The following is a 20,832-nucleotide window of genomic DNA, read 5'->3' on the forward strand; positions in this document are numbered from 1 at the left end:
CAGGTCACTTCCAGCTCTTATTGGATTATCCAATACATTTACTTACGATCTGTTTTTCTCTATGCCTGTAACCACACCGAGGTATAGTTCACCGTAGTTGACAAATAATCATGCCTATTAACAATTTTTAGATCACACACCTTTGTTTCTGTGGCCAGCCTGGTCGATAGCGAGTTGCTGACGACACAATAGTGACTCTGGTTTCGTCACCTAGTACTATTTTGAAATCGACATCGCTATGTGATGTCACTTCTGGGCTGTTAATTGCTCTGGCCTCTTTTCAAATGGTTCAAATGGTTCTGAGCACTATGGGACTTAACGTCTGAGATCATCAATCCCATAGAACTTAGAACTACTTAAACCTAACTAAACTAAGGACATCACACACATCCATGCCCTTGAATAAATAGTCCAGTTTTCCAGACCTTTACATGTACACTCGGTCGGCAACGCATATAAAAGACAACAAGTGTCTGGCGCAGGAACCGCTTTATGGCATTCGTTTCAGAACTGTCACAGAGATTCGTCAGGAAGTAGACCGCTCCACTCGGTGTATCAACACATCTGGCGCTGCTGCATGTGCCCTACGACATCCACATTGCTGGCAAGGGGTTATACACAAGGACAGGAAAACTTGGGAACATGTGTCTGCTTTGTGTAAGTTGTAAATAAATATTTGCCTCTATTAAAGTTCCAACCCTCGTAGTTCTTAAGAATGGACCTCAAATCATATATCGATAGGAAATGCGAAATGGCTGACAGCTTCAGTGTGGTGTAAAAACGCAACCTCATCTTGTACTGAGGACACTGCAGGGCGACCATACTTTTTCGTGTGCAGCGCTTTTACGAATAATTTATAATTTAACCTGTGCCCTATTAGACCACTCTGTGCATTTACAACTCCCTATGGGATTCTGAAGTAACAGAACTGTACCATCTAGTGAAGAAGATGTATGAGACAGGCGAAATACCCTCAGACTTCAAAAACAATAAAATAATTCCAATCCCAAAGAAATCAGGGGTTGAAAAATGTGAAAATTACCGAACTATCAGTTTAATAAGCCACAGCTGCAAAATACTAACACGAATTCTTTACAGATGAATGGAAAAACTGGTAGAAGCCGACCTCGGGGAAGATCAGTTTGGATTCCGTAGAAATGTTGGAAAACGTGAGGCAATGCTGACCCTACGACATATCTTAGCAAATAGATTAAGAAAAGGCAAATCTACGTTTCTAACATTTGTAAGAGATAGCTTTTGACAATGTTGACTGGAATACTCTCTTTCAAATTCTGAAGGTGGCAGGGGTAAAATACAGGGAGAGAAAGGCTATTTACAATTTGTACAGAAATCAGATGGCAGTTATAAGAGTCGAGGGACATGAAAGGGAAGCAGTAGTTGGGAAGGGAGTGAGACCGGGTTGTAGCCTCTTCCTGGTGTTATTCAATCTGTATATTGAGCAAGCAGTAAAGGGAACAAAAGAAAACTTCGGAGTAGGATTTAAAATCCATGGAGAAGAAATAAAAACTTTTAGGTTCGTCGATGACATTGTAATTCTGTCAGAGACAGCAAAGGACTTGGAAGAGCAGTTGAACGGAATGGACAGTGTCTTGAAAGGAGGATATAAGATGAACATCAACAAAAGGAAAACGAGGATAATGGAATGCAGTCAAATTAAATCGGGTGATGCTGAGGGAATTACATTAGGAAATGAGACACTTAAAGAAGTAAATGAGTTTTGCTATTTGGGGAGCAAAATAACTGATGATGGACGAAATAGAGAGAATATAAAATGTAGACTGGCAATGGCAAGGAAACCGTTTCTGAAGAAGAGAAATTTGTTAACATCGAGTATAGATTTGTCAGGAAGTCTTTTCTGAAAATATTTGTATTTAGTGTAGCCATGTATGGAAGTGAAACGTGGACGATAAATAGTTTAGACAATAAGAGAATAGAAGCTTTCGAAATGTGGTGCTACAGAAGAATGCTGAAGGTTAGATGGGTAGATCACATAACTAATGAGGAGGTACTGAATAGAATTATAGGGAAGAGGAGATTGTGCCACAACATGACTAGAAGAAGGGATCGGTTTGTAGGACACATTCTGAGACATCAAGGGATGACCAATTTAGTATTGGAGGGAAGCGTGGAGGGTAAAAATCGTAGAGGGATACCAAGAGATGAATACACTAAACAGATTCAGATGGATGTAGGTTGCAGTAGGTACTGGGAGATGAAGAAGCTTGCACAGGATAGAGTAGCATGGAGAGCTGCATCAAACCAGTCTCTGGACTAAAGACCACAACAGCAACAACATTTGATTTTGACAGCTCTTATCAGTTCAAGAGTTTCTGCAAGCTTTTCTGTGATAGTATTTGAATATGAACGTGCACCAATTGTGCTTGTAATTTTCTTACCAGGTACAGGTTTTGAGGCAATTTATGAAACAAAGCATGTTGCTTATTATTACAAAAAATGAATAATTAATTATGATTTATTCCAAACATTAAAAGACATGTTAACAAATATTAGTATTGAAAGAGTACGAATTAATAAGTGCTGTAAATTTTAGAAGAGGAATGCAGCGTAATTAGAATTGATTGTTGAAACTAGCAGTTGCAGCTGTGAAGAATGGAGCAAAAATGGCGGTACAAAATTATAGCTCATAGTATGTGGACGATGAGTTTCCTTCTTTCTAGTGATTGAATGATTACCCTTCATTATTTTAAGCATATTGACGCTTTAGTCTACATTTATACACACGTACTGTAATTGAAATTAATTTAAAAATGGTCACCTTTTCACTGTCAGCATAGAAAGTTACAGGATAGTAACAAAATACGACAAACAACAACTTCAACCCAAGTGAAATGATAATTAAATCGAAACCCTTCGCTGCCGACAGGTGTTGTTGATGTACATCAATGGGGACAGCTGAAAATGTGTGGCCCGACCAGCATTCGAACCCGTGATCTCCTGCTTACATGGCAGACGCTCTGTCCATCTGAGCCACCGAGGGCACGAGGGAGAGTGCGACTGCAGGGACTTATCCCTTGCACGCTTCCTGTGAGACCCACAGTCCCAATAGTCCACAACCTACATTCGTAGTGTTTCTGATAGGTATTTGCACATTCACTCATTACTCGCGCCAGCCTAAGCTGACGAGTCCCGAAAGAGTTCGGGCAAAGTGTGCGCATTCACACAGAAGAAGGTCAGTGGCCGGGTAGCCTTTAACTATATGAAGATGGTAGCGGTTCCCGAAAGAACAGATACCACTGAATGGGCAAATATCTAATAGCGACACTAAGAATGTACACTACTTGCCATTAAAATTGTTACACCACGAAGATGACCTGCTACAGAAACGAAATTTAACTGACAGGAAGAAGATGCTGTGATATGCAAATGATTAGCTTTTCAGAACATTCACACAAGGTTGGTGCCGGTGGCCACACCTACAACGTGCTGACATGAGGAAAGTTTCCAACCGACTTCCCATACACAAACAGCAGTTGACCTGCGTTGCCTGGTGAAACGTTGTTGTGATGCCTCGTGTAAGGAAGAGAAATGCGTACCATCACGTTTCCGACTTTGATAAAGGTCGGATTGTAGCCTATCGCGATTGCGGTTTATCGTATCGCGACATAGCTGCTCGCGTTGGTCGAGATACAATGACTGTTAGCAGAATATGGAATCAGTGGGTTCAGGAGGGTAATATGGAACGCCGAGCTGGATCCCAACGGCCTCGTATCACTAGCAGTCGAGATGGCGGACATCTTATCCTCATGGCTGTAACGGATCGTGCAGCCACGTCTCGATCCCTGAGTCAACAGATGGGTTCTTTTGCAAGAGAACAACCATCTGCACGAACAGTTTGACGACGTTTGTAAGAGCACGGACTATCAGCTCGGAGACCGTGGCTGCAGTTACACTTGACGCTGCATCAGAGACAGGAGCGCCTGCGATGGTGTACTCAACGACGGACCTAAGCGCACGAATGGTAAAACGTCATTTTTAGGATGAATCCAGGTTCTGTTTATAGCATAATGATGGTCGCATCCGTGTTTGGCGACATCGAAGTGAACGCACATTGGGAGCGTGTATTCGTCATCGCCATACTGGTGTATCACCCGGCGTCATGGTATGAGGTACCATTGGTTACACGTCTCGATCACCTCTTGTTCCCATTGACGGCACTTTGCACAGTGGACGTTACATTTCAGATGTGTTACGACCCATGGTTCTACCCTTCATTCGATCCCTGCGAAAACCTACATTTCAGCAGGATAACGCAGGATCGCATGTTGCAGGTCCTGTACGGGCCTTTCTGGATACAGAAAATGTTCGATTGCTGCCCTGGCCAGTACATTCTCCAGACCTCTCACCAATTGAAAACGTCTGGTCAATGGTGGCCGAGCAACTGGCTCGTCACAATACGCCAGTCACTGCTCTTGATGAACTGTGGTATCGTGTTGAAGCTGCATGGGCAGCTGTACCTGTACACGTCATCCAAGCTCTGTTTGAGTGAATGGCCAGGCGTATCAAGGCCATTATTATGGCCACAGGTGGTTGGTCTGGGTACTGATTTCTCAGGATCTATGCAACCAAATTGCGTGAAAATGTAATCACATGTCTATTCGATGAACCCACTGCCAAGCACTTAAATGTGAATTGCAGAGTAGTCATGTAGACGTAGTATATTTGTCCAATGAATACCCGTTTATCATCTGCATTTCTTCTTGGTGTAGCAATTTTAATTTCCAGTAGTGTAGGTTGTGGACAGTTGGGAATGTGGGACTCACGGGAAGCGTGCAAGGGATAAGTCCCTGCCCTCAGTGGCTCACATAGGTGGAGCGTCTGCCATGGAAGCAGGAGATACCGGGTTCGAGTCCTGGTCAGGGCACACATTTTCAGCTGTCCCCATTGATATATATCAACAACACCTGTCGGTAGCTAAGGGTTTATATTTAATTATCATTTCGTTCTAGAGAAGCTGCACGGTCATCAGTGGTAACTGTTCTTTCGGGAACAGATACCAGCTTCATATAATCATCGTAAGTGTCTGAGAATACTGAAGAACACTTATTCAATTCACACCAGCTGGCAGTGTAAGAATGACGTGCTTTGTTGAGATACTCATATATGGGATTGTTTGGTGGCCACATGCATAATACGATAACCGTTTATGGTGGAAAGTTGTCCGCATTTGTGGCACGTTCAGCGTACGACGACAACCACCACCCAACTCCTCTCATTGATCTTCCAGGCGAGGAGTGGCAGCTGGAGGACAAAAGCAACGCTACGCTGTCCGTGGACACTGGCTGCATGCAGGTGTTGGCCAACGCCCTGGACCACCCCACGTGCCCACTGGAAGACCTGCCTCCGGAAACCATTAAGCGGCGCGAGCAGTGCCGCGTGCAGCTGTGGCGCGACCTGTCGCAGGGGTCGCCCCACATACCCGTCACCAGCTACCTGGCCTACACGCAGAGGGCCAACGTCAACCTCTGCCTCTTCGCCTGGATGACTGTCAACTCGGTCAGCATTTGCCAGGACGTCCCCTTCAGTATGATTCAGTCTGTGCGCGATGCCCGCTGCGTTTTCGGTGGTCCTGACGACCAACCCTGCCCGCAACTCAACGCAACCGACGCCGTCTGCTCTGTTTGCAGGGCTATTCTCCTGCTGAAGTGTCGCGATTTTGCTTCCACAAGTTATCTCGAGGCATGTCGCGCCCCCATGGACCACCGTGGTTGGTACTCATCAAACCGTGGATATTACATACAGGAGAAAGACAAGCCGACAAACAGAATACTGAGCTACAAAGAGAATCTAAACAGTGGCACCTTGAAGTACAGGGATTTTAAAATCGAGGGCTTAGAACCTTTAGAAATAACGTTTGTAGCAGTGAATATTCTCTTCCGATTTTTGACTGCCGCAGTGTACGTGTACCTTCCCAATTTACGTAACTTGCCCGGAAAAATATTCTTGTCCTTTCAGATAACAGGTATGATCCAGATCTTGTTTTCTGAGGTCTTGTATCGTATGGCTGGTGTCCCCGACTTATCTACGACGGTGCAGATCGATAGCGCACTAACTCTTCTGAACTGTATCTGGCTCAACTCGTTCTGCTACCAAATGTACGCATGCGTTCGTCACCTCAGGCTTCCTAGCGACCTAGAACGTGCTGAAGTAAGGAAGGTATTCCGCCGTCAGCTGTTGTGTTCGCTAATACCCTGGAGCGTAGTACTGGTAGCAACCATTGCTTTGGAAAGAACGAGCGAATATTACCTGTTGCACAGTCGGGTAATATTCATAGTCGCAATTTCTCTGTCAGTAACTTACAATATGGTTTGTCTTGGACTGGTGGGATACATGTACCGACGTACTCGTAATTCCATGCGGCAGCTCAAAGTTTATAGTAAAGAGACGTTTGGCTCAAAGAAACTAATTCTTTACATGTCAGCTAAGACTGTCACGTTAAGTGGCATAGGCACGATTGTTAGAATTGGCTTCCACCAGGCACAAGGCATAGCACAGTACGTGTACTATGTCCATATAGCTACGATGGTACAGGGTCCACTGCTTTTCGTTTTATTCGTTTGCAACAATGCAACTCTCCCTCTGCTCAGGGAGAGACTACTAGCACGGTGGAACCCCGATGTCATCAGGCCAGGACAAGAATTGTGTTCATCTGCCGAGATAAATCTGGCAAAGAGAGTCAATGTACAGGCCGCGGCTGCGGAATCCACATTGTAATCTCCACGAGTGTTTTCATATTTTTTTTTTCCCCCAAGTATTGTCTTCGTTGTGCTAAACCCTGTCATAAGTTATCAATGTAGGAGCTAGCTGGTTTCACAAAATTACTGTGATTCATGTAAAACTGCTTCCCTATTTTCTTATATGATCTTCATTTGTGCAATGACATTAAATAATTAATAAATAAAATTAAATCTATATGAAAATAAGATGTAAGTCTCTATTTCTTCTACCCAACAGGTGAAACATTTACACATATATACCGTATTAACGTTCACTCCACAAATTAAACAAGAAAAATTTTGTGATATTAGACTATGTCAAAGACGAAGATAGTACAAGAACATAATGTTAACCGCAAATTACTTTAAGTGCCGTTCTATAAAGTGAAGGCAACAGAATCTACTCTTAGTATACACTTACAAGAACTTCGTCCTTTCTGCAGATTCTTGCGAAGCTTTTAACCCACGTCTATTTTTATCTTATGTTTAAAATTACATTGAGGCTTTGTAAATAACTGATTTCCCAGTCATGGCTCATCTGATTTCTCTCACTCTATATGGAGAAACCTGAGATTCTGTCTTCGACTGTCTAGAAATTACCCTTTTCTGGCTGTTTCTTATAAATGTTGTGTGACATGAAAATCCAACTTGAAACGAAATTATTCTTTGCGTGCCTGGCTGGAAAAAATCATGGGATACCTACTAACACCGTATCGGGCCTCCTTTTGCTGGATATAATGCAGCCACACGACCTGGCATGGACTCAACAAGTCGTTTGAAGTCCCCGCAGGAATACTGAGACATACCGCCATAGGTCTGCCGATGACATTGTAATTCTGTTGGAGAGAGCAAAGGACCTGGAAGAGCAGTTGAACTGAACAGTGTCTTGAAAGGAGGATATAAGATAAACATCAACAAAAGCAAATCGTGGATATTGGAATGTAGTTGAATTAAATCAGGTGATGCTGAGGGAATGACATTAGGAAATGAGACACTTAAAGGAGTAAATGAGTTTTGCAATTTGGGAAGTAAAATAACTGCTGATGATGGTCGACGTTGAGAGAATACAAAATGTAGACTGGCAATGACAAGGTAAGCGTTCCTGAAGAAAAGAAGTTTCTTAACATCGAGTACAGTTTTAAGTGTGAGAAAGTCTTTTCTGGTAGTATTTATATGGAGTGCAGCCATGAAAATGAAACATGGATGATAAATAGTTTAGACAAGAAGAGAATAGAAGCTTTCCAAATGTGGTGCTATAGAAGAATGTTGAAGATTAAAGGGGTAGATCACGTAACTAATTCCGTCTCTAATGACCTCGTTGTCGACGGGATGTTAAACACTAACCACCACCACCACCACGTAACTAATGAGGAAGTACTGAACGGAATTGGGGAGAGGAATTTGTGGCACAACTTGACTAGATGAAAGGATCGGTAGGTAGGACATGATCTGAGGCATCAAGGGCTCACCAGTTAGTATTGGACGGCAGCGTGTAGGGAGACCAAGAGATGAATACACTAAGCAGATTCATAAGGACGATGGTTGCACAGAATAGAGTAGCTCGGAGAGCTGAATCAAACCAGTTTCTGGACTGAAGACCAAAACAACAACAACTGTCTCTATAACAGTCCATATTTGCGAGAGTATTACCGCTGCAGGATTTTGTGCACGCACTGACCTTTCAATTATGTCCAAGAAATGTTCAATGGAATTCGTGTCGGGCGATCTAGGTGGACAAATCATAGGCTCGAATTGTCCAGAATCTTCTCCAAACCAATCGCGAACAGTTGAGGCCCAGTGACATTGTGCATCATTGTTTGGGGACATGAGGTCCAAGTACGGTTGTAAGTGGTCTCCAAGTAGCCAAACATGACCATTTCCAGTTAATGATGGGTTCAGTTGGACTAGAGGACCCAGTTCATTCCATGCAAACATAGCCCACACCATTTTTGGGGCACCACCACCTTATCTAGTGCCTTGTTGACAACGTGTGTTCATGGGTTCGTGCGAATTGCGCCACATTGTAATCCCACTATCAGCTCTTACCAACTGAAATTGGGACTCATTTGGCCAGGCCACAGTTTTCTAGTCGCATAGGGACTCATCTGACCAGGCCACAGTTTTCTAGTCGCCTAGGATCCAACCGATATACCCAAAAGCCCAGGAGAAGCGTGCTTTTACCAAAGGCACGTGGGTCGGCCGTCTCCTGCCATAGCCCATTAACAGTTTTCGCCACGCTTTCGTAACGGGTCCATTCTTCGTAGATCTCACATTGACTTCTGAGGTTATGTCACGCAGCCCTGGTTGTGTGTTAGTAGTGACAACTCTACGCAATCACCGCTGCTCTAGGTCGTTAAGTGAAGACATTCGGCTTTCAGAGTCTGTTAGTAAGCGTCGCGCGCCCTAATCACGTCGGAAACCATACGAATCGCCTGAGTACAAATGATAGCTCCCCAGTACACTGTCCTTTTATACCTCGTGAACGCTATACTACAGCCAAATGTATATGTGCATATTTCTACCGCATGACGTTTGTCACCTTAGTGTACGTAAGTAATTTTTTAATTTAATTTACTGATGTTATCTGAAAGGAGCAATGGCCTTGCCGCAGTGGATACACTGGTTCCTGTGAGATCAACGAAGTTAAGCGCTGTTGGGCGTGGACGGCACTTGGATGGGTGACCATCTGGCCACCATGCGCTGTTGCCATTTTTCCGGGTGCACTCAGCCAAGTGATACCAATTGAGGAGCTACTCGATCGAATTTACAGATGTTATCTGAAAGGAGCAATGGCCTTGCCGCAGTGGATACACTGGTTCCCGTGAGATCAACGAAGTTAAGCGCTGTTGGGCGTGGACGGCACTTGGATGGGTGACCATCTGGCCACCATGCGCTGTTGCCATTTTTCCGGGTGCACTCAGCCTCGTGATACCAATTGAGGAGCTACTCGATCGAATAGTAGCGGCTTCGGTCAATAATACCATCATAACGACCGGGAGAGCGGTGTGTTGACCCCACGCCCCTCCTATCCGCATCCTCCTTGGCGGATGACACGGCGGTCGGATGGTCCCGGTAGGCCACCCGTGGTCTGAAGGGGGAGTGTTTTTTTTACTGAAAGAGGGGCATTTTACACATGTCTGAAGAAGTTGTACCTGTGGATGTTTTTCATTTTAAATGCTGAGTCCAGAGAAATTAATATCATTGCAAAATGAGAGGTACAGGGAAGCGGAGACAATTAGTCAGTAGTGTGTTGAGGAAAGTGTAAAAGCTTGACCTGCTTGAGCTGGTTAGTGGTTCGATTCGAAAAGCGGGCGCACTTAGTCCCTTCCTCTCCCATTTAAAAATAAATTGTGTGAAACCTTTTACGTTTTTATGTTGTGTACGACATTCCAGCAACTTGGCAAGCGCCATACTTATCTTTTGAAGAATCAAGATACGTCGGAAATATTAAAGAAAGAAAAATCTGTTGCTAATTTCAAGGCAGTGCTTGAAATAACCTAGGAACAACCTTAAGATAAGAATGACAAACAGGAATTTTAAATAAAACGGAAACTACGTTGATAAATTTAAGTCAGTGTTTGAGATACGATAACTTGATGGAAAAACTGTTTGCTATAATTCAGTTTAAAGTGGTATATCGAATATATAGCATCCTAGCATCAAAACGTTTTTCTAAGAAAGAGAGGAATACTTACCTTGCACACTCAACACACACTTGATCGTACACACTGACACACCACAGGGACTGTTGGGGTTATTATGACAGAAGATGCCGCCAATTATGAATGTGGAGAATGGCGTTGGGTGGGCCATTGAATGATCTGCAGGAGATGATAAGTCAGTAGCATGCAAAGACCATGCTAAACCGAATGGTATGACAGTCTGCCAGCCAACGACTAAAGGTTACGAGAGTAATCCCAAAAGTAAGGTCTCCTATTTTTTACATATACTTGTTTATTTCTACAATGGTTTACATCTGTTTACGGCTTGAACATTTAGCTATTTTTCGACATAGTCACCATTTCTGTCGATGCTTTTTTGTAGACGCTGTTCAGAAAGTTATGGACCTCTTCTTTCACCTCGTCGTCGGAGCTGAATCGCTGGGACCACATTTAATGCTGAAAGGTACTGTGAGACTCTGAAAAAAACTCAAACGGGCAATTCAGAACCGGAGAAGAGGAATGTTCAGCAAGTGTACACATTCTCCATGACTACGCCCTCCCACACATCACTCGGCAAACCGGTGCTCTCCTGCAACAGTTTCAGTGAAACATAATCACCCACCCACCCTATAGTCCTGACTTGGCGCCCAGTGACTGTCACCTGTCCCCAAGGTTAAACGAATATTTGGCCGGAAAGCCATTCAACTCCGACGACAAGGTGAAAGAACAGGTTCATAACTTTCTGAATAGGATGGCGGCGACCTGGTATGATATGGGCATACAAAAACTGCCACAGCATCTACAAAAATGCATCGACAGAAATGGTGATTATGTCTAAAAATAGCTAAATGGTCAATCTGTAATCAGATGTCATTCCTCGATCTGTCGGGAAGAAAACAATCATTGAGCTCACAGCATGCATAAAAAAGTCACCACCTGTAAGAGAGTGTCTAGCGATAGAAGAGTACCATAGTACTCGCTGCGTATGTCAACAAAATGTGTTCTTAGTAACAAAATAATTTATACCACAACACCACACATAGGTGACGCATGTATCATCTATATTTTGATAGCCATAGAAATCAAACTACACAGCTAAAAAGGAAAAAATTATTACTTACACATAAACATACAAAATTATAGCATTATCATTTCAATACACCCAATTCTTATACAGCTGGTAAATGGAGGAACGCAATTTGACATGTGCGACTGCTGGTTGGTACAGCTTTTATAAAAATTCAGATCACTGTGAAAATAAGTACCAGGAAAATAATCAAGGTCTGGAGAATATCTATCATCACCTTTCATTTCAAATCATTAATTAAACACTCGAAATTACAGTAAACTATCTCATATTCAACGAAGAAACAAACTTGGTCCGAGCAATTTACCACAATACTGCAGTCATTAAAACATTGAACACCCTCACTTGTCTTCTATCTACATGTTGGTATTTTTAAGTGGTGTCTCACAGTGGGTGATCATTTATCTAAGTGACAGAGGACAGAACCTTTACAATTTATACATTTTCTCAGTGCTCCAGCTTCTGCCTTTTCCTTGTCTTCAAACACAATACTAATTACTAATATTCTCGCTTCATCTCAACTAATTCATGTGCCTTACGACTTCAAAACAATCAATTTATAGTGCAGCTCCTAACATTTTGAAAGTAAAATAATATGTTTCCACTCATACTGGATTACATGATGTAAACATCTCATCATGATCAGTATTAAGGAATGTATTTTGTTTATCATTATTAGGCTATCAGTGTCTTTCCTTTTACTGATCTCAATTAACCAAATATGGGCCTACTCTCACCCATCATAAAATCACAATCACTCATCTAATGGCTCAGTGCTCTTCTTCTAGCAGCTGGAAAATCGCAATATCCTCATAACCATCGTCAATGACTTCATTTCAGTGTCTTCCATACAAACAAGTCCTCAGGTAACATGGTGCTCCCTCACATCAAACAATCCCATACCATTTGAAGAAGGATGTTATTTCCACCACTAGTTTCGGGACTGCCCATTCTCAAGTGCATCTAAAAATACAACAACACACCATAGTAAGGTAAGAGAGCTACATGAACGTACTACAACGACATCAGATGCAGCGTTAAGCAAACACAGTAGTTAGCTAAGTTACAAGCGCGCATACGTCATCATCGCTGCATCAAAAAATCGCATGCTATGCATATTTGTGCACAGCACCGTCGTCAGTGGCCATCTCTAATATAAGGTACATGACATGAAAGTTATTTAGAGTCAACAGCGTTACTGCGTTATTAAAATGTGACATATGGGCAAAACACCAAAGAAATAAGAAGAATGCCTTACTAATCAGAATTAATTTAAATGTTGGCCAACCTTTCCTTTGACAAGTCCCCCACTTCATCTATTACAACCATAAGAAGAAAATAACTGTAACAGCAGTCACCTGGAGGGAAACAAAGTATCAGAGAGCTCACTTGTAAACAGTTTACAAGTAATTAGACGCTACAGTCTGGAGAATTGAACTAAGATGAGTAAACATAAGAACTTCACGGGATCTGTGTGAGAAAACATTGTTTCCATGATATTCATTAACATGAATCACCCATTACAGTTCATAGCCAATCTTCATATCATTTAACCATTTAACCAAGCACTGACAGATGAATGGCTGTGGCAAAGGTGTTGAACAGCTCAAGCAACCACCAATAGCCGGTACTGAAATCGCCAAAAAATATGAGATAGCAGTAGTAGGAAATTCAAAAATACTTAGTGGCATTATGGGAAATTCAATAAAACTGCAATATGGCATGGCAGGTAATTAAAAAACACAAAATGGCGAGACGCGAATTTCAAAAAATTGCATTATGCAGTACTAGCCCAATTGTGCTTGTGGGAAATTACAAGAAAATCTAAGGCGGTGAAAACAACAACTTCTCTGCCAGTCATTATGATTCCATGTTCAAAAGTATACAAACGATCTGAATTTTGCACGCTGTTCAAAAGTGCCCGAACGATAATACTTATTTACTGAAAATGTGTAAAGGGTGTTACTTAATAGTAAGTACACTCCTGGAAATGGAAAAAAGAACACATTGACACCGGTGTGTCAGACCCACCATACTTGCTCCGGACACTGCGAGAGGGCTGTACAAACAATGATCACACGCACGGCACAGCGGACACACCAGGAACCGCGGTGTTGGCCGTCGAATGGCGCTAGCTGCGCAGCATTTGTGCACCGCCGCCGTCAGTGTCAGCCAGTTTGCCGTGGCATACGGAGCTCCATCGCAGTCTTTAACACTGGTAGCATGCCGCGACAGCGTGGACGTGAACCGTATGTGCAGTTGCCGGACTTTGAGCGAGGGCGTATAGTGGGCATGCGGGAGGCCGGGTGGACGTACCGCCGAATTGCTCAACACGTGGGGCGTGAGGTCTCCACAGTACATCGATGTTGTCGCCAGTGGTCGGCGGAAGGTGCACGTGCCCGTAGGGCTGGGACCGGACCGCAGCGACGCACGGATGCACGCCAAGACCGTAGGATCCTACGCAGTGCCGTAGGGGACCGCACCGCCACTTCCCAGCAAGTTAGGGACACTGTTGCTCCTGGGGTATCGGCGAGGACCATTCGCAACCGTCTCCATGAAGCTGGGCTACGGTCCCGCACACCGTTAGGCCGTCTTCCCCTCACGCCCCAACATCGTGCAGCCCGCCTCCAGTGGTGTCGCGACAGGCGTGAATGGAGGGACGAATGGAGACGTGTCGTCTTCAGCGATGAGAGTCGCTTCTGCCTTGGTGGCAATGATGGTCGTATGCGTGTTGCAGGTGAGCGCCACAATCAGGACTGCATACGACCGAGGCACACAGGGCCAACACCCGGCATCATGGTGTGGGGAGCGATCTCCTACACTGGCCGTACACCACTGGTGATCGTCGAGGGGACACTGAATAGTGCACGGTACATCCAAACCGTCATCGAACCCATCGTTCTACCATTCCTAGACCGGCAAGGGAACTTGCTGTTCCAACAGGACAATGCACGTCCGCATGTATCCCGTGCCACCCAACGTGCTCTAGAAGGTGTAAGTCAACTACCCTGGCCAGCAAGATCTCCGGATCTGTCCCCCATTGAGCATGTTTGGGACTGGATGAAGCGTCGTCTCACGCGGTCTGCACGTCCAGCACGAACGCTGGTCCAACTGAGGCGCCAGGTGGAAATGGCATGGCAAGCCGTTCCACAGGACTACATCCAACATCTCTACGATCGTCTCCATGGGAGAATAGCAGCCTGCATTGCTGCGAAAGGTGGATATACACTGTACTAGTGCCGACATTTTGCATGCTCTGTTGCCTGTGTCTATGTGCCTGTGGTTCTGTCAGTGTGATCATGTGATGTATCTGACCCCAGGAATGTGTCAATAAAGTTTCCCCTTCCTGGGTCAGCGAATTCACGGTGTTCTTATTTCAATTTCCAGGAGTGTATTTAAATTATGTATCTAAAATGTGTAAATTTCATCTGAATTATGTACAATGGGACCATGCTGAAAATTTATTGGAACAGCTTTAATGCAATGCTCAGAAGTATCCAAACAAGTTGAATTCTGTCTCATGATCAAAAGCATTCCATTAATTATCAGAAAGAATGTAAAGATATTGACAATACATCTTCATCTTGGCGCTAGTGATCTAACTTTAAGGTTACTCACCATCTGTCAACATGCTTAGTTCAGTCTGTTGTACCACACTTGATGTAAGGCGTTATGGAGCCCTCAAATTAAATCTATTCATATCAAATTGTACCTATTATTTATCAAAAATATGTAAGCACACACGAGCATGCACACACACACACACACACACACACACACATACACACACACACATGCACACAGTGTTTATGCCAAGTGTTACAATTTTCATTCCACATCTAAAATGTATGTCAAAATTAATGACAGCAACACACATACACAGTGTATGCATCAGTCAGGTCTCACACTGTTTTTTTCCACATCTAAAATACAGAAAGGGCGTAACTTACAGTATTTCCACATCTAACACATATGTGAAGAATCCATCAGCAACACAATATTTATGTCATAGCTGCAATGTGTAACTTTTATGTCTAAAATATCTCTGAAAACATGTAGTCTCCAACTTACATTGTTTCCACCTGTACATGTATGTATAACTCTACAAAACCCATGTGCTATACTTAAATAAGATGGTAAGCAGGTAGCTGACGTTTCGTCTTATGCCTAAATGCCACTATGCACAGAAATAAACATGACCAAGAATAATTTTAGCAGTAAAGAAGATAAAACACACACAGTGCCTATGTCAAGAGTAAAAATGTTATTTTCACATTTAAAACGTCCATCAAAAATGTATAGAGTGTAACTAACAGTATTTCCATGCCTAAAATTTGTATCAAAAACTACATCAATAACACACACATTATTTATGCCAAGTTTGCAATCTGTTTGTCATGTTAGTATGTTAAGTGTTCCAGTGATCAATTTCACAGTCACTGTTACGATGCATAATGTATCAAGTGCATAAGAAATGCACACAAGAAAGAAGTTTCTTTCCTTTAAGCTTAAAATATTTATTACCTAGCTCATTCCCTTAAATGTAACAACGTGCACATATTATACCTATAGATTTATTTATTCCTGTTCAAGAATTCATCTATGGTATAGGAGGAGTGGTCAAAGAGACAAGATTTCAGCTTATTTTTGAAACTGTTACTGCTGTCTGTCAGACATTTTATTTCATCTGGTAATTTATCGAAAAGTTTTACAGCAGCATATTTTTACCTTTTTCTGTGTCAAAGGTAGATCTTTAAGTAGAGGACAGTGTAAATCTTTCTTTCTTATTGTACTGTAATCATGAATGTCACTGTTGCTTTGAAACTGGTCCGAGTTGTTGAGAACAAATTTCATTACTGATTAAATGTACTGTGAGGCTATTGTAAGAAATCCTAATCTTTTAAACAGATGCCTAGAAGATGTGCAACTATGAGCCCCATATATTATTCAAAGCATTTTCTACTGAGCAGTCAATACTTTTTGTCTACATGTTGAGTTTCTCCAAAATATTATTCCATATGAAATCACAGAGTGAAAGTATGCAAAATATGTTAGCTTACTAATTCCTGTGTCCTCAAAATTAACAATTATTCTGATTGCAAAAGTTGCTGAACCTAGTAGTTTTAGTAGACCCAAAATATGAATTTTCCATTTAAGCATCTCATCTATATGTACACCAAAAAACTTAGTATGCTCTACCCTGGCTACTGACTTCTGTTGATGTATTTATTGAAGAAACTGTACTCCTTGCAGAAGAAAATTGGATGTGCTGTCTTTTTCGATGTTCAGACCTAGCCCATTCACAGAAAACAAATTAATAACTTTTCCCAAGACATTATTTGTATTATTTCCTTTTACAATTTCTTTTACTGGATTAATAATGATGCATGAATCATCAGCAAACAATAACAGTTTAGTTTCTTGTTTCAGATAAGAAGGGAGGTCATTCACGTATATCAAGAACAGATGGGGACCCATGATCGAACTGTGTGGCACATCTAATACAATTTCACTCCAGTTAGATGAAGTGGGAAACTTCCTTAAATCACTTAAGCCATATAAAGAAACGTTTTGGTTCTTGCTCTTTGGATATGACTTAAAACACTCATTTGCTGTTCCATTTATACCATAGAATTGTAATTTCTGTAACATAATCTCATGGTTTGCATAATCAAAATATTTGGATAAGTCACAGAGAATTGCTATTGGTGACATTTTATTATTTAAAGACTCTACTATGTGGGCAGTGAAATTTTATGTTTCTGTCTCAGTAGAACAGCATTTTTGAAATCCGAACTGTGATTTACTAAGTATCCCATTTCTGTTGAGATGGCTAACCACTCTTGAGTACATTACTTTCTGAACAATTTTTGAAAATGCTGTAAGCAGGGAGACTGGCCAGTAGTTACTGACATCTTGACATCTATGGTGTCCCATTTTTTGTAGAGAGGCTTGAGTTAGTCTCTAAAATATTTGACCCGGATTGTAAAATGTGCTGGCATTTCGATCATTGACTTACTTGAGACTATATTTTACTGCATGTACATTGATCGAACTATCGTCACCTGATGTTCTTAGAAGTTTTTCAGTAATGTTTCGCCTTACCAAGTACTATTTTATGGGGGAAGAAGAAAACATATCATGTTCTACTCCAGAAAAACATACTAACCAGATAATATAGGTTCTTTAATTACGTTCTGATCTTGAACACAATAGTGCCAACAGTAAAATTCGGAGCTTGCACCCCTTATTGTTTTGCGTGGCACTATCACAGCACAGGCCTACCCTGATATTTTAAGCACCTTCTTGCTTCCCACTGTTGAAGAGACATTCGGGGATGGCGATTGTATCTTTCAACAAATCAAGCACCTGACAAACTGCCTATTGGCTTCTGTCTCGGGTTCTTCGGCCGACGTTCATCTAATGATATTACTGTCGTTTCGCCAGCACGAGTGGCTGGCATTGTCAAAGCTTCACCCCCCATTGCCGGTGGTGAACCGCATACTGGCATACTGAATACAGCCACTCGTGCTGGCGAAACGTCAGTAAAATCATCAGATGAACGTCGGCCGAAGAACCCGAGACAGAAGCCAATAGTCAGTTTGTCAACAAGTGGCCACGAAAGCCTTAACAATTTTGAATCAAGCATCTGCCCATAATGCGCAGCCTGTGACTGAGTGGTTACGCGACAATAACATCTCTGGAATTGACTGGCCTGCACAGAGTCCTGACCTGAATCTACCGAACACCTTTGGGATGTTTTGGTTCGCCGACTTCGTGCCAGCGAACTTTGCAGTCACCTTACCGGGTAATGGAAAACTAAAACTCTCTTGTAAATGGTGCAAAATAATTGATGACTTACTGTGCGCCTGTAATGGGGGAAACAACCAAATTATTAACAACATGCTTTTAGACTGCAGTAATTTTACGACAGAGAGGACACTATCAGAAAGTAAATAACTGAAAGCGTGAACGACGGCCGATCAATAAACCAGACTTAGTTCGTAAATTCATACTTTCACAACTTTTGTAATTCAATAAGATTCTCAGTGGTATTGGTGCGATTTGGTACCAATTGTAATTTCATACATATCTTTAAAACCCTGAATGTATGCTAGATGGCTAACAGATTGCGAGTCATAAGATGAAGATCTGTACAAGCAAATATAATTTGACATTTCAGTAAACTGATAGCCGGCCGTGGGCTTTTCGCTATCAGCATAGAAAGTTTCAGGATAGTAAGAAAGTACGACAGCCGCCCGAAGTCGCTGAGCGGTTCTAGGCGCTACAGTACGGAACCGCGCGACCGCTACGGTCGCAGGTTCGAATCCTGCCTCGGGCATGGATGTGTGTGATGTCCTTAGGTTAGTTAGGTTTAGGTAGTTCTAAGTTCCAGGAGACTGATGACCTCAGATGTTAAGTCACATAGTACTCAGAGCCATTTGAACCAAGTAAACTGATAAGTCTTGATGTAATCTTATTTTGTATTTGCATGAGCTGAGTTGTCTTATTTTTGTTAATCTAAAATTCACAGATGTGGTATTACAATGTAATGTAACATGTGAAATAAATAAATAAGATGGTAAGATGAAAAGATAAGCGTTTCATAGCAAGAGATTAAAAAAGGGCGACAGAATCTACAGTTTACAACACAATGCGTCAGCCAGGACGCTGGCTTTCGCGTCGGGGTCGCTGGCGAGGTCGCTCCCGACCTGTAAAGGCGTTATTCGCTGTCGCCGGCGTAGGAAGGACTTTACCATCCTCCAGGCACTGCCATCCTCAGGATTGAGGGTAGACACAAGGTCTTCCCATTCCTGGTTCCGGTGATGCTCCACTGCTGCCTTAATTTCCCGTCTGATGTGGTTTAAGCGGCGCTTCGTGTCTGGTTGGCGAGTGAGCTGCCATTCACGAAACAGTCGGTTCTTCTCGGTGATCGCTTCCAGGATGGGGCGCGGTAGCTGTCGCGAGAAGTCTCGTGCTCCTTGGCGATGTCTCGGCGTGCCTTCCTCCGCTGCTCGGAGTGTTCTTCGGGTGAAGAACGCTAGGGTGGCGTCTGCCCCTACCGCGGCGGGGTTTGGCACGTCCTCGAGCAGTTCGAGGGCTTTCGTTTGAAAGCGCTCTGCGTCGAGCCTGCGATAGCTCGGACGGCTCTCTGGAAGAGAAGCTCCGGCCACGTCGAGGCCAAAAGTGACCGGTACGTGGTCGGAGGAGATGACGTTACGCGTCTCAGCAGTCGCGCTCGATGCCCTTCAGAAGAGCAATATCGAGCACGTCCGGTTGTCCCCGTGCAGGGAGAATTTTATTTATTTATTTATTTATTTTTTGCATGTTTCATTCCAGTCCCTTATGGGGAGAGGCGGGCCTAATGCCATTTTGACGCCTTAGCTTATCTTATTTGATTGTGTTGGGACGCTCTTTATTTCCAACATTGGGTGGATTTGTTATATACTATTCTGACATGCTATTCCTATTCCCTATTTGTATTCTGTTGATTTCTAATTCCTTACTGTTGTATTCTACTGTCTGGTAGCCTAATGTTTTCTTTTTTTTATTTTGGTCTGTCTGCTCATTGTCAATGTTATTTATGTCCGTCAGTAAATCCCGTGGAGTGTCCTCTGCGGCCGTCGTAGAAGGGTCTTGTGTCCGCTTGTGGTGCGACTCCTTCATGGAGTTAAGTAATGGTTGCCCTGCCTCGCTCAGTTGAAAACCTGTGTCTCGGTTTATGAGATTGTCCGTTACGCGAATTTCAATGGCCTCCTTGAAGATGCTGTCCCAGTAGAAACTGGTAGGGGTAAGAATCTTGTTCTCTTCGTATTTCGCTTTGTGTCCATTTTCCGAGCAGTGTTCTGCCAGTGCCGATCTGGTGGGCTGGCCTAGGCGCGAGTGGCGTTGGTGTCCTTTGCAGCGGTCTTCGACTGTTGGGATTGTTTGACCGATGTAGGATTCGCCGCAATCACATGGAATATTATACAGGGTGAAAAGTATTATACCGACAAATTCTGGGAGGATGTAGGGGTCATCAAAACAAATATTTTTCACTACTGTTATTTTTTCCTATGAGGAGTATTTAAACCGGTAGAGGAAGATTTCTCTGGCGGCAAATTAATTAAACCAACAAGCACTTTTTTATGACCGAGACACAGCACATTAACACGACCCAATTTCAATTACAGTAGATTTTCAAAAATTCCTCCATTGGCACGTAAACAGTGGTTACACCGTCTGATCATGTTCTGTCTGACACGAGCAAAAAACCCAGGAGTATCTTGAATTATTCCTACTCCTGCTACTATCCGGGCAACCAGATCCTCTTCTGATGCAACAGGAG

General features: G+C 42.9%; 1 protein-coding gene across 1 annotated transcript in view; it reads left to right on the plus strand.

Moving 5' to 3' along the window:
* Window positions 1–20,832, plus strand: part of LOC126210629 (uncharacterized) — a 186,270-nt gene that overhangs the window by 58,845 nt on the left and 106,593 nt on the right. Inside the window, exon 7 of the mRNA XM_049939931.1 lies at window positions 5,267–5,813. Within this exon, the coding sequence (XP_049795888.1) occupies window positions 5,267–5,813 (547 nt within the window). The remainder of the gene's footprint in view (window positions 1–5,266; window positions 5,814–20,832) is intronic.

This window comes from Schistocerca nitens, chromosome 10 (genome assembly GCF_023898315.1).
Source record: "Schistocerca nitens isolate TAMUIC-IGC-003100 chromosome 10, iqSchNite1.1, whole genome shotgun sequence".
Classification (NCBI taxonomy): domain Eukaryota; kingdom Metazoa; phylum Arthropoda; class Insecta; order Orthoptera; family Acrididae; genus Schistocerca; species Schistocerca nitens.